General features: G+C 39.7%; 1 protein-coding gene across 1 annotated transcript in view; it reads right to left on the bottom strand.

Annotated features, from left to right (window-relative positions):
- Positions 1–582: 582 nt before the first annotated feature.
- The window catches only part of LOC145457602 (uncharacterized), a 58,881-nt gene continuing 43,289 nt past the window's right edge, over positions 583–16,174 (bottom strand). Inside the window, exons 6-7 of the mRNA XM_080335821.1 lie at positions 1,437–1,660; positions 583–792 (exon numbers count right to left, since the gene is read on the bottom strand). Coding sequence (XP_080191947.1) covers positions 583–792; positions 1,437–1,660 — 434 coding nt within the window. The remainder of the gene's footprint in view (positions 793–1,436; positions 1,661–16,174) is intronic.

Genomic DNA, 16,174 nt, shown 5'->3' with positions numbered 1-16,174 from the left:
ATTATCGCGATTTTATATAGTGCGGCCCGCGAATGGATTCAGATGTTGAATACGGCCCGCGCGCTCAAAAGTTTGCCCACCCCTGGTATAGCCTGTACCTTGTTTTGTGATGAGCAACCACTGACGATTGTAGTCAAACTTGTGATCGCACCCGTCTGTAAATGACTGATAAACTTGACGAAATATAACGTTATGAATTGGTATTAGAACTTAGATGAATTCGTGAAAATACACACTTTACAAAAATGCGCCACAGTCGCAATTTATATTAAATCGACTCAAGAGCTGTGTCATGTCAACATATCATGCTATCACTGCCCAAAATCAGTCGGAAACAATTTTCGGCTTGAGCAGAGAATTTATCGTAGCCTTCACAAGAAATCTTGTTTCACTTATCTTTGTGTTTTAGGCATTGGCTTATCAACCCGAATAAGACCATTCATCATTATCTTAAACCCACAATATGGAGGGCACGATATTCGACCATCAATGCATTAGTCAAACTATAACTATAAAACTAAGCAAAAGCAACCACTGAACTATGAAAAAATATTGAAATTTGATATACACGAAACGGTCGTGTCACGTGGATGTTCCGTGTAGATATTTTTCGCATAATCCTCCGTACAGTCCGCCAGCTACATTCTCATCGAACACACCATCCTCGACCGCTGGGGCGGCAGAATTGGCATGAATTCTCACGGCAATAAGGTCTGCTCTAAATAATGGTCTACCCGGGTACCATGGTAGAGATGGAGCCAATTCGCTGTTAGACAGTCTGATTCCCCTTGCCTGTCAACAAAGAGATTATATTTTGGAACTCGACTACCATATATAGTTTTTTAAACTATATATTTGGTCTTCGCGTTAATGCAGTCTTTCACATCGTCTCTGATATGATTATTTTCCTTCGTTTCACATTGTTCCCTGCAATCGCGCGCGCTGTTCAACCTGCCGTGACACACGACGAGGAAGATCTACTAATGAGCAGCACGGTCGTAGACTCGTTGGCGCTCATTAACCTAGATTTTGCATCTCTTTTCATCGCAGTTGCCGTTGGTGTTATTTAGTTCTAACTGAATAGAATATTAAAATGCTGCGACTTATGCATTGTTGTGCGGGATTTATTAGTCTTTATATCGCGTCAAAAATAAAATTTAATGTCGGAAATGTGTATTCTTATGAAATAAGAAAGACGATCAATCCGGAAGAGAATTGGGATGTCTTGGTCTGGTGGACAGCCAATGTCCCGCAACTCCGCAACATAATGGAGGTATATATTTGGCCCGGAACATTGAAAAGCCGAAAATTGGAACGGTGAGCCGATAAATGGAACCATTTCGTGGATGTAAAGTCAATGAAGTTCTCGGACAATGATCAATGTTCCAATAGAGTCTAACTATTTTTGATATGCCATACGCTTTATATATACATACTTGTATGTCCATAGCCATCCCAGTCCAGACGTGATTGTGCTTGGATCCGATTGGTGATCTGGAGCGAATTAAAGATTGCAATTGCTGATAATGAAGACGGCTATATATATTAGCAAGATGACTCCCGCGTTGCATACATTCTGCTTCTGCTTCGGGTTTGGCTACTCTGGATACAGGCATAACTAGGAAAAAGCACTTCCCCGCATAGATGAAATCGCACACATCTGAAAAACAGCATATCAAACAACGTATACCGGTGTTACAGTTTCCCGTTGTCGCAATCGAGTTTTACAGGGAGAGTCTTAACTTCTCGATGACTGTGTTAAATTCTCACTATAAGGTCAAAGGTTTGATGTTAATATTTGATCGGGATTGTTTGTATTAATGATATTCCTGGGCTCTTTATGTGTAAACGAGACCTGGCCAAGACAAGTTGCACGATTGGGAATTTCTATATTTCCAAGTTCCATGATAAATTATACTCCACAATTGTGTATTTATCAGTGACTTGACTCGAGTCGGACTGGAGTATTTTTTTCAAATGACTTGACTTGACTCGGCGTCTCAAAATATGAATTGACTCTTGACTCGAAGCAAAATCTTCGAGTCAATTATTCCGTGTCGACTAAATCGCTGTACCTGTACGCATAGGCACCGAGTTACGGGGTGGCGGGGTGGCGGGGTGGCGCAGTGGTATAATCCGCGGCTGCAACACCAATGGGTGCACCGGTGCAGCTTCGAGTCCGACCGAGGTCGACTTCAGAATTCCGATACCTAAGTGTTGGAGGTTCACCTAGGCTCCTCCTCGCCACCTCACCCGCGTAAGCGGTGTCTTACAAAAAGCCTAGAGGTGGGCCGTGCTGTAAGTCGGCAGTTACGGAAAATGATGAACAATATCGGCCTGGTATAAATGACCATAGTAGTCGACAAACACCATGAATACCACAAAATAACAAACAAAATGCTTAAACGCTCGCAGTCTGTTAATTAGCGAGTCCATGACATCGCGTAAATGCCAACTATTTAACATTAAACGATAGTCTCGCGAATAATTGAATGCGCAGCTTCGTCGGCGACGACGAACTAGCGCTTACAACGCCCCAGTAAATTGTAATCTGTGATTAGTAATCACTAATCACTAATCAGTAATCATGCACTCGAAGCGACCTTGTTTACGACGTGAATTTCGACATGCCTGCGCTGAGAAACACTATCGACCAGACGAGCGAATTCACATTTTACTTCTCGCTTAATTAAATTGTATTTCGCGCATATTCATTTACAAAATAATTCTTGAGTTAGTTTCGTGATAGTCTCTTTAATTAGATCGCGAAATAGGTCCGTGTGTTTGTGTATGCCTGCGAATTGAAAGTCATTCCTGCGCAAAGTGCGCATATTCACTACTCAAACCACGCTTTGTTAACTTTTATCTGGAAATGCAGCAATGCAAACGTCATTATAATGAGCAAACAGTTGTCGCGATGTCAGACTCGGAACCCCATTGTGCTGTACGCAAGTAGAGGAATTGCCGATTAGATGCGCGCTTTCTCGTATGCTACCATCTGTAGGCTACTAATTTTGTCTGTTTTTACACTCGTATTCTCTCGATGTCACTTGTCAGCGTTTGATTTGTTGTTAATATTGTGCAGTGCATTGTGCACTGTGCAGTGCATGGCGTTGAATTATGTTGACAAATATTGATGCAACACGAGATTCTCGGTGGCGCAAATTCTGAATTTATTCGATTAAGTTTGAACGGGGACCTTTTATGTTCCAATCAACTTCATTGCTGGACGGACTCTTTCGGGCGCACCAAATCGTGGATCGAATTTCGAACCATCGGGATTTGTATTTCTATTGATAAGGTCGCGGCATGCGCCCATATTGCTCTTGCTGCAATAACATCTGGATGATTAAATTCGCACCATTTCACGATCAAATTCGACTGTCTTATTGGGACCTACGTAGGCCGTAGGCCCCAGGCTGATATTAATCAGCGCGTTGTCGGTATTAAAACCCTAGATGCGTAGCCAGGAAGTTTCTCATTCAAAACTAGAAATCCCGTCGTTTTGAAATGCCAATTCACTAATTAGAATTATCGATGCTGCGTACTGCAAATTAGCGAGAATCAGTTGTATGCGAAATGGGTCATTAACATCTGATCTGCGCTACCGTCGCTGGCTTGATTTGCGCGTCCGCATGCAGGCCTGCACGGTATAATCGCTGGCATGAACTATCACGTGCGCCAGGCTAGGCCTGATATGGGTACTAGCCTGAACTATCGAGTCTACAGCATGACTGGCGCATGTGATAACTTCGCACGCCTAAACTATAGCGTCTGATACAGGCTTCACATGATTTGCCGGCTATCTACTTGTGCGATTGCTATATCATACTGACGACGTGAAGTTGAATAACTTTGAAACTGCGCTATTGTCCACGAACAGACTTGAACGAACGTGCTGATTAGCGCTAATAAATACTAAAGCATCAGAAGATGTGTGTTAGGCCGAGTTATCAAAAGATACGACAGGCCTGAATCACCTGAAATCGGTGCCATTACAGAACATATTCCATCGCAGACTTCAATCGTATTAATTTGTGAAATAATTCGTCGTCACCGAGGTTGCGTATTCAATTGTTCGCGCGTGTGTAGAGGTGAATAGTGAATACAGTTGATGAATCAAGATCGAGGAATCCCTAATTAACCGCTGGACTCACTGACAAACTAACGCGCGCTTATACGTGTATATTTGTCGACACGATGAAGCTTGCCCTATCCATGTATTCTGGGCATTTACGCTTGTACTTAACCGTAATAAATTGATGCTAATGGTAAATTTGAAACAATTTCAAACCCCTCCCTTTTTATTCAAACCCCGCCCTTTTTCATCTTGCCACCCCATGTAAAAGTAAAAGTCGGCGCCTATGCCAGTACGTATACATACATGTTCTCGACGCGATGATATGATATGTGTGAGCACTGAGCATTGACCAACCACTTATTCGGTTTTACTCAGACCTCGTCGCTAAGCCGCAAATAGATTGACCGCTAACGTAGTGATTAGCGGTGTTGTCGTAGACCAGGAGTGGGCAACCTGCGGCTGTATAAGGAAATTTGTGCGACCATGACACGTAATTGGATTAGTATGTGTTGGCGGCCGTCAACGGGCAAATAGAAATTTTGATTAATTGAATTTTAAACAATCTTGAAATTTCCTTCGCGCTGCGCGCGATTCAATGCTATACGCCATAGTAGTATAGTGCCCTTTGCAATCTAGCCCCACATTACAGATGCAAACAGCAGATGAAAATGATGTGCCCCATATAGAAAAACCAACTTGGCATAGCGTGCTTCTCACGAACGAAGTTTGTTTCTGATACGTTTAGACCAGTGATTCCCAACCACCGCTAGTAGTTAGTATGATCGCTCGCACATCGCCATTGGTTCTTATGGGCCCGCTGGTGACCTGCCGCGAAACTCGTGTTGGTGACCCCACCCTTTTGACCCCCCCTTCCGCTCGTGACCTGCCATGTGTTCTTATGGGATCTCTGGTGAGCCCACCCTTTCAGGTATAGGGCTCGCTCATGACCTGCTGCCGTGAAAACTCGTGTTGGTGACTCCACCCTTTTCGAGTCCCTATCGCTGATGACCTGCCGTCTCGTCGGTGATACCACCCTTTCAGGTATACGTTGTGTCGATGACCTGCCTGATAACGTTTCAGGTACGTATAGGGATCTCTGGTGAAGTGTCATTGTTTCTTATGGGATCTCTGGTGATACCACCCTTTCAGGTATAGACTGTCGTATTTGACTAACGTTGCGGGTGTAGGCGCGGCGGCACGGTGTTGAATATGTATCTGGTATGGTAAATAGTGACGTCATTGGTTCTTAGTTAATGGATATGTCGCAAAATATTATATATCACCGGTGCGAGTTGATCCTAACGTTTACGGTGAGTGCGACAATGATATATCGTTATTCTTATGGGCGCGGCGATGATTCGTACTTTCGTTTATAGAATGCGGGCGGCATGTCGTACTTTCAACAAAAAGGGTGTGAAATAGTTTGCTAAATCTAGGAATCAGTCGCTTGGTATTTAGTTTACCACAGAGCCGGCGTAGACGGCGATTCAAATACCAACAATAGCCGCGTTCACATACTATCACTTCAAAAAGATGTGAAATATTTGTAAAATCCTACGAGCGCTGACAGGATGACACATCAGACACATCTATCCCTCGTAGTTTGGTGTTACAGAGACAGGAATCACGCACAAGTAATATTTTAGCAATTAGTTTGTCACAGAGCCGGCGTAGACGGTGATTCCAATACCAACAATAGCCGCGTTCACATACTAACACTTCAAAAAGGTGTGAAATAGGTTGCAAACCCCGCGATTGCTGACAAGATAATGTCTCGGGCATACGCGACTTGATGTTACAGGCATGCCGATCGCTCACGCGGTGAAATTTTAGTAACCAGTTTGTCAGAGAACTTGATTTCACTCGTAAGATTTAATAAGTAACGAATAACAGAACCGTCGCAGACGGTGATTCGAATACCGACAAATTCTCACTTATTTCCACTCTAACCCTAATCCTTTGTGAGGTTACCGCATACTCAAATAGGTGTGAAATAATTGTAAAATCCTACGATCGCTCACAAGATAACACCTATAAGACATAACTATCTCTCGTGATTTGTGGTTACATACATCGCAATCGCTACAATGTAATATGTTGGTAGTTTGGTGCAGAACTGGATTTCACGAGTCTGATATAATAAGAATATTACCTATCAAGTAATAAGCACCGAATAACAGAACCGTCGCAGACGGTGACTTGAATATCCAAGATTTGATACTTTCCGCGATCGCTGTATGTTTCACGTTGACTTTGGTTGCGTGATGAAAATCATGAGAATATTCAATCAATGTGTCAATTTGTCAACTTGAAATGAAACTCACTACACAAACCAAGTTGATTCGTATCTGAATGTGTTGATTCGGCACAACCATTATCCTCTGAGAAATCCATTTACCGCGATCAGTTGATTCGAACGTAACTTGAATATCGCTGACACCAACTTCAGCCACATTGAATTATTCGCACATTCCGCGCCGCTGTTTTCACACCTATAGAATCAATACCAACTCTCTACAAGAATCAAGAATCACAAGTATGTGCATTATACAGTTATTATCTTTATAAACATGAATTTAAACTCTTAACAAAAACACACAACTAATCATTTGCCAACTCTAGCATTACCAAAAAATTCAGGTATTGTTGATTGAAAATCCTTGAACCCGTATTATTAGGAGTGTTATAGTACGACGTCGGAATCCACTCGCGAGATGTACTAAAGGTAAATCCAGATAATCCAAAATGAAATATTTGGACTTTGACATAGTCTGAATTGAAATAGATTGACAAACATGGCTAACAACTTTCAACCCAGGTATATTTAGAGATTATACGCACATTGATTCGAAACAAGTAATGAAACATTACAACTCTATTCGCGACCTGTCTTTACGTTTGTCAAAGAGAGTTTCAGAAATATTATCACTATGACATCTCAACATCTTAACATCTTGCCATCAACAAAAGAGTAAAATACAAAAACCTTGTCAAGTCTATCCGTTTGTAACTCACCGAACCAAAGCAAAAAGTGTCCATACGAAAAGTAGACAAGACTATCCAAGTAATCACTACAACCCACAAACATATCAAGTTCGGTTTTAGGCATATACCACCAACTCGTCTTTTTTTGTTCCACTGTAAAAGTCGTTACTATGTCGCAAGACAAAGAAATTACTATGCGGTATATTTTGTAAGACAAAAGTAATTACTTCTCTGTGTCGGCGACTTGAGATTAACATAATATGTTTGAGTATACGAGATTTGAATTTCTGACCAACGTAGTTGAGAATTCATTTATTACAAGCGAACGCAGGTGTTATATCGAAAATTATCGTGATGTAAACATAAGGATTGTCACATCGATTTAACATATGAGATTTTGTAATGGTCTATCATGACTTGATTATTAAATTATTCGCGTTAATTAGACCCGGTGTTGTGGTAAAGGTTATTATGACAGCAACAAACTTTTCAGTACCGTTGTTATTAACATATTGAGTTGTAAAACCATGCGTGTCTGAAATGTTCTTGAATGGAAAATTATTCCACCTTGGTACATATCACCCTGCGTATCGCGGATATCAGAAAATAATTTACAAATGTAATTGTTTCCAGTAACCAAGACTAAAGACGAAACAACAATTGCGTTTGCTGCTTAACAACCGGTACAATACTTTATTGTCGGAATCTGCGACATCGAATTGAAACATACGCACATTACGCAGTACGAAAATATCACTTGGGAACTCGAGGGTATCATTTAATCCGTGTTAAACTCTTTTCACACTATCTGTCGAACGCGTGAAATGTAAAACATTACGAGGTTACACTCTAAGACTTTGATCTTCAAGAAAGTAAATAGAGGTATGCTTGTTGGATACGTCCTATTCAACCGGTCTTGATTGGTACAAAACTCATAACAATATTGAAATCGAAGTATATGTGCTACACTGAAATCTACAAAAATGTGTTTGTATTGCTGTTCGTAGTAGTGATATCGATTTGAACCTCCGGAACAGTTGTCATCATCTAACCAAACTACTGAAAGTCGTTGTCAATCTGTATGATGTTCACTGATTGCATACTAGAACTATTTGTGCAACACACACAACCAGAGAAATTGGAAATTTTCCCATTGTCATTCATCAAAGTAAATGTCGTCACAATACTCAGTCACTAAAAAACCATATACTTGTATGTGATTGAATCATCGGTAATTAACTAGCTAAATCAAACCCCTAAGAAATTTCACTTACTCATTTGGTATTAAACAGCGTCGCTTAATCGGTGTGAGTCGCTTTTTTCTAAATACAAATCATATCTGTCCATCAGAAAACAATTTTCACTCACTTGGGTAATGAAACCAGTGTGCGATATTAATACAAGATATTTCCGCCACACAAAATATAATCAACTTCACTAGATATTCCCATGCTACGAAACTGTACAATGGTTTCATGTTTTTGTATGACATGGAATTAATACCGATCGAAGTAACCGTATTAGAAATGACTTTCAAACAAAGACACTATATGTGGTTAACATTCTCATCGATTCTATTGTGATCAATGTATACTTCATGTGATCTGGATTCATTTCGATATGGTTAAACATTCAACCTCGACGGATACGAATTGTCACACACTCAAGTAATATCATACCAAATAGTTATTTACAACAACCAAGACACATAAAATTTGTTTTGGTCGTTTCGATTTTATTACTGAGGTACTCATCACTTCACCTAATACAGTGGTTCCCAACCTTTTTCATCTCGTGCCTCCCGTGGTCGAAATTTAAGCCAAAATTCCCCCCTTAGGATAAATCTGCCCGATGATTAAAAAACGTCATTTTTACCGCGCAAACAGCTGTTGACTGAGAGAATAAGACGAGCGGTACCGAGTGTTCGTTTCTAGCAGTACTGTAATAACATTTTGTAGACCTCCAAAAACAATGATCTTGGTCCCAATCAAAAAAATTCTGGAAGGCTTGACTTAACAGACCCCCACACTTCCATTTGTGTTTTTGGCTTACCATGCACCAATCGGTAACATAACTTGTGAAAAATCACCAGGTATAAATTTACTGGTCTCGCGATTTTTTTCTCAAGTTTGCGTATGCATGCGGCCAATAATATTGGTACTTTCATATAAAGGAGGGTTGACCAGACTAGAGTCTGACTCGAGTCACCATTTTCTGATGACTCGACTTGACTCGAGTCATTTTCTCAAAATACGGAAGCGACTAGACTCGAGACAATCTGGGTATTGACTCGACTTGGACTCGAGTCATTGTTCATGACTCGAACCAAGCCATATGATTTGAGACTATAAGACGGCCAAGACCGACATTTCATTGTAATCTCGAAGAACAGTAAAGTGACCACCCTATTGGAATTTCGTCTATTGATCCTGGTATTTGACAATGCGATAGGGAACTGCTCAAAGTGAGGAAAACTAGTATATCATAAATCCAAATCATTCAATATCACCAGACAGTGTTGACTAGAGTGTGACTTGGACTCGGACTCGAGACATATTACCATGACTCGGACTCGACCCTCCACTCGGTGACTTGGTCTCGGACTTGACTCAATGGTGAATCGAAAATGACTCGACTTGGCTCGAGTAAAAACTATGAAAGTGGGATTGACTTGTGTCTCGGAGCCTCGTGATTTAGTTACAGCCTTGATATATAACATACACGTGATCAGATTCCCTGCTGGAGCTCATTGAAATTTAGGACACCCATTACGTTTCGGCAGCATTGCGCCAAGTTTACCATGTCTTTTTTCGATCGGGTAGCTGTTCACTAAAAATAAAGCAAGGCTAGCGATCTCTTTGACTTGAATCGATGACGTTGGAATATATTGTCACTGTCTGAAAATGTTGACTTGAAAATATAAGATAAATACTTTCACTAGAGGCCTTGTTGTGATAGATACGGCACGACATTTGCTCGCTTAGGATATATTTGATTGACAGGCCGTCGCTGGCCTACAAAATTGTCTTGCGAACTGCAGCACATCTGAACTAATTTTAAAAAATGGGAGGGGGAAATTTGTATGTGAAAAAGAGATTTCAAATAGCATTTGAAATACTTTCAGCAAACAAAAAAAAACATAAGGAGCATACGTTCGGACATAATTGGTTGACTACATGACAGTTCGGAAATAAACAATTTAGGAAATCCAATTCTAAAGCGGAATTCCTCCCTAAAAATTGCAAAATTCCCCCCAAGGGGGGAATTCCTCCCCGGTTGGGAACCACTGACCTAATACAATCTAGATTTAAACTCTGTCTATAGTTTTGCTGGATACGAATTATGTTAGTGTAAACAATTTTCACTATCTTTGGTTATGAACTCAGTGTGTTAGCGGTCATTCAATATTTTGTTGTATCAACTAGTTACTTTGTAGGATACGAATGATCATCCCTACAACTTTACTCGATATCCTCACACTACGAAACTAAATGTTTGGTTGGACTCTACAAACTGTTTTGATGTCACAAGAACTTTTTCATACGAATGGTTACGTATCTAAATATTCAAATAATCCAAAATGCAACTATAGTACTTACAGAAATATCATAAAGTTGTTGTAACAAAGTTGTATGAATATACTATTGAATTGCATGCTAAAGTTTTGTACCTTCAAGAAGCTCTTCAAAGTTGTATGTGTACAATGTTTATCGTGAGTCCTACACATTCATGATATCCGTCCGAGTTTGACTTTTAGAAAATATTATGCCGACATACTGATGTCTTTCAAAAACCAAACCGTGGTCACTGCTTGGGAGACCGATAAATGTCACGACAGTAATCTAGTCACTTCCACCAAAGAGTATGTATTCGACTTACCTTCCACAAATCTAACGCATAAAACAATTTACTTTAATAACGAGAAGCACAGAGCCTCACATCAAAACAACTAGAAGGTGGAACTATATTAAAAAACGTCGCTAACCTTTGTGCACCAGCTGTAAATCACACAAGCAACAAGTTTCAAGATTCTGGTTATTGAAAACACGTTGAAGTGTTTCTCCTGTGTCAAGTCGTTATGGTGACGAAAGCGTATATTGTAATATCATGATCGATTTGTATTCGTCGGTCGCAAACTGTCACTACTCCAAATAATTATTTTTCACTCAAACACAAAAGCATACTTTTCACCAATCGTTTTCATCAAGCACGAGTTCAAGAAACTTACTTGCTACGACATGAAGTCTGATTTAGTTTTGTAAATATTTTGTAATTATTTTTAGTAACACTACATCAATGTCATCGAGTTGAGTGTTTACGATATTAGTGTGTATCTGTGTGTGTGTGTCATACTTGGGGGATCCGTATTGCAATTGATTCGAATTGACTAAATGCAAGAAGGGTTGAAATGTTTCGAATCGATTCATAAGTGGTCTTCGTTGTGGTTTTTATCGGGACATACAGCACGAACTAATTGTAGACTCTTCTCTGTTGTACAGCTACTCGGTAATCGAGATACATGCAGTCACATTTAAACAACGATCTTGTTTCGTCACACCAAAAATATGTTCACTGTCGCGATACTCTACACAAGACGTGCAAATCCTTTTCATACTCGTAATAGTATACCAACGGCTACCGGCGACAACGTTTAACAATACCAACGACACTAAACATACGATACCTACCCAAGTAAAATTATCATTTTCACCTGGAGGTCAACCGTTACCAGAGTAAAAAAGACCATTGCCCTTTGGAGATTTATCGTTTACTCAGAGTAACAATACATTTACACTTGGGGGTCTATCGTTTTCGAGAGTAACAAACCCCTTTTCCTTTGGAAATTTTTTTTTTCCCTGGGTAACAAACCTTTTTCACTTGGAAATATATTTTTTCTCTGGGTAACAAACCTTTTTCACTTGGAAACAGATTTTTCCCCGGGTAACAAACCTTTTTCCCTGAGCAACAAACCATTTTAACTTGGTGGTCCGTCGTTTACCTGAGTAAAAATATCATTTTCCTTTGGGGATCTGGCGTTTACCCAGTGTAACAATACATTTTCTCTTGGTCATCTAGCTTTTCCTAGAGTAACAAAACCATTTTCATTTTGAAATCTGACAAACACACCTGACAATTTGGTATTTGTTGTATTGACGATAGTTTGAAATAGATTACAACGAACAGTGACGGAAATATACACGGACTACCGGTTTCAGACTATACCCCCGTCAGTCGTATCACATCAATATCATCATTAACCACATACAATATGCTCTTGTACACCAAAATGTATGTTTTGGAAAATTGGACAATAGGCTTCGATAGTTCTGTGATGTCCGGGTTCGTGCTTTGGATTTTCCAGAGTCAAAATGTCTGAATAAAACACCTCCTCGACGACGGTTGGTATGTGGATAACGGTGTTCGGAAAACGGTTGGATTTATGTCACCCATCGCGATAACAATTCCTGGTCGAGTTTTTCCCCCGCATGTTTACTATATTGTGTCTTTATTGGTCAATGTATGTCTCGACATTCAGTTTGAAATCGGAAACCCTCATAAAGTATGTAACCGGATCCGGATATCAATTCTGAATCGATAAACCAATGAACAATATTCAAAGTAAACATGACTATCTTGTAATGTTACAACGCGATAAAACTATCGAGTAAATCAGTGAACGGTATCGAAATATCGATGTAATGGCGCTGACTCTGAGTCATTGGTTTATCGATTCAGAATTGATATCCGGATCCGGTTACATACTTTATGAGGGTTTCCGATTTCAAACTGAATGTCGAGACATACATTGACCAATAAAGACACAATATAGTAAACATGCGGGGGAAAAACTCGACCAGGAATTGTTATCGCGATGGGTGACATAAATCCGACCGTTTTCCGAACACCGTTATCCACATACCAACCGTCGTCGAGGAGGTGTTTTATTCAGACATTTTGACTCTGGAAAATCCAAAGCACGAACCCGGACATCACAGAACTATCGAAGCCTATTGTCCAATTTTCCAAAACATACATTTTGGTGTACAAGAGCATATTGTATGTGGTTAATGATGATATTGATGTGATACGACTGACGGGGGTATAGTCTGAAACCGGTAGTCCGTGTATATTTCCGTCACTGTTCGTTGTAATCTATTTCAAACTATCGTCAATACAACAAATACCAAATTGTCAGGTGTGTTTGTCAGATTTCAAAATGAAAATGGTTTTGTTACTCTAGGAAAAGCTAGATGACCAAGAGAAAATGTATTGTTACACTGGGTAAACGCCAGATCCCCAAAGGAAAATGATATTTTTACTCAGGTAAACGACGGACCACCAAGTTAAAATGGTTTGTTGCTCAGGGAAAAAGGTTTGTTACCCGGGGAAAAATCTGTTTCCAAGTGAAAAAGGTTTGTTACCCAGAGAAAAAATATATTTCCAAGTGAAAAAGGTTTGTTACCCAGGGAAAAAAAAAATTTCCAAAGGAAAAGGGGTTTGTTACTCTCGAAAACGATAGACCCCCAAGTGTAAATGTATTGTTACTCTGAGTAAACGATAAATCTCCAAAGGGCAATGGTCTTTTTTACTCTGGTAACGGTTGACCTCCAGGTGAAAATGATAATTTTACTTGGGTAGGTATCGTATGTTTAGTGTCGTTGGTATTGTTAAACGTTGTCGCCGGTAGCCGTTGGTATACTATTACGAGTATGAAAAGGATTTGCACGTCTTGTGTAGAGTATCGCGACAGTGAACATATTTTTGGTGTGACGAAACAAGATCGTTGTTTAAATGTGACTGCATGTATCTCGATTACCGAGTAGCTGTACAACAGAGAAGAGTCTACAATTAGTTCGTGCTGTATGTCCCGATAAAAACCACAACGAAGACCACTTATGAATCGATTCGAAACATTTCAACCCTTCTTGCATTTAGTCAATTCGAATCAATTGCAATACGGATCCCCCAAGTATGACACACACACACAGATACACACTAATATCGTAAACACTCAACTCGATGACATTGATGTAGTGTTACTAAAAATAATTACAAAATATTTACAAAACTAAATCAGACTTCATGTCGTAGCAAGTAAGTTTCTTGAACTCGTGCTTGATGAAAACGATTGGTGAAAAGTATGCTTTTGTGTTTGAGTGAAAAATAATTATTTGGAGTAGTGACAGTTTGCGACCGACGAATACAAATCGATCATGATATTACAATATACGCTTTCGTCACCATAACGACTTGACACAGGAGAAACACTTCAACGTGTTTTCAATAACCAGAATCTTGAAACTTGTTGCTTGTGTGATTTACAGCTGGTGCACAAAGGTTAGCGACGTTTTTTAATATAGTTCCACCTTCTAGTTGTTTTGATGTGAGGCTCTGTGCTTCTCGTTATTAAAGTAAATTGTTTTATGCGTTAGATTTGTGGAAGGTAAGTCGAATACATACTCTTTGGTGGAAATGACTAGATTACTGTCGTGACATTTATCGGTCTCCCAAGCAGTGACCACGGTTTGGTTTTTGAAAGACATCAGTATGTCGGCATAATATTTTCTAAAAGTCAAACTCGGACGGATATCATGAATGTGTAGGACTCACGATAAACATTGTACACATACAACTTTGAAGAGCTTCTTGAAGGTACAAAACTTTAGCATGCAATTCAATAGTATATTCATACAACTTTGTTACAACAACTTTATGATATTTCTGTAAGTACTATAGTTGCATTTTGGATTATTTGAATATTTAGATACGTAACCATTCGTATGAAAAAGTTCTTGTGACATCAAAACAGTTTGTAGAGTCCAACCAAACATTTAGTTTCGTAGTGTGAGGATATCGAGTAAAGTTGTAGGGATGATCATTCGTATCCTACAAAGTAACTAGTTGATACAACAAAATATTGAATGACCGCTAACACACTGAGTTCATAACCAAAGATAGTGAAAATTGTTTACACTAACATAATTCGTATCCAGCAAAACTATAGACAGAGTTTAAATCTAGATTGTATTAGGTCAGTGGTTCCCAACCGGGGAGGAATTCCCCCCTTGGGGGGAATTTTGCAATTTTTAGGGAGGAATTCCGCTTTAGAATTGGATTTCCTAAATTGTTTATTTCCGAACTGTCATGTAGTCAACCAATTATGTCCGAACGTATGCTCCTTATGTTTTTTTTTGTTTGCTGAAAGTATTTCAAATGCTATTTGAAATCTCTTTTTCACATACAAATTTCCCCCTCCCATTTTTTAAAATTAGTTCAGATGTGCTGCAGTTCGCAAGACAATTTTGTAGGCCAGCGACGGCCTGTCAATCAAATATATCCTAAGCGAGCAAATGTCGTGCCGTATCTATCACAACAAGGCCTCTAGTGAAAGTATTTATCTTATATTTTCAAGTCAACATTTTCAGACAGTGACAATATATTCCAACGTCATCGATTCAAGTCAAAGAGATCGCTAGCCTTGCTTTATTTTTAGTGAACAGCTACCCGATCGAAAAAAGACATGGTAAACTTGGCGCAATGCTGCCGAAACGTAATGGGTGTCCTAAATTTCAATGAGCTCCAGCAGGGAATCTGATCACGTGTATGTTATATATCAAGGCTGTAACTAAATCACGAGGCTCCGAGACACAAGTCAATCCCACTTTCATAGTTTTTACTCGAGCCAAGTCGAGTCATTTTCGATTCACCATTGAGTCAAGTCCGAGACCAAGTCACCGAGTGGAGGGTCGAGTCCGAGTCATGGTAATATGTCTCGAGTCCGAGTCCAAGTCACACTCTAGTCAACACTGTCTGGTGATATTGAATGATTTGGATTTATGATATACTAGTTTTCCTCACTTTGAGCAGTTCCCTATCGCATTGTCAAATACCAGGATCAATAGACGAAATTCCAATAGGGTGGTCACTTTACTGTTCTTCGAGATTACAATGAAATGTCGGTCTTGGCCGTCTTATAGTCTCAAATCATATGGCTTGGTTCGAGTCATGAACAATGACTCGAGTCCAAGTCGAGTCAATACCCAGATTGTCTCGAGTCTAGTCGCTTCCGTATTTTGAGAAAATGACTCGAGTCAAGTCGAGTCATCA

This window comes from Botryllus schlosseri, chromosome 15, assembly GCF_051294905.1.
Source record: "Botryllus schlosseri isolate E-star chromosome 15, Bs_hap1, whole genome shotgun sequence".
In the NCBI taxonomy this organism is placed as follows: domain Eukaryota; kingdom Metazoa; phylum Chordata; class Ascidiacea; order Stolidobranchia; family Styelidae; genus Botryllus; species Botryllus schlosseri.
This window is presented reverse-complemented; position numbering and strand designations above follow the sequence as displayed.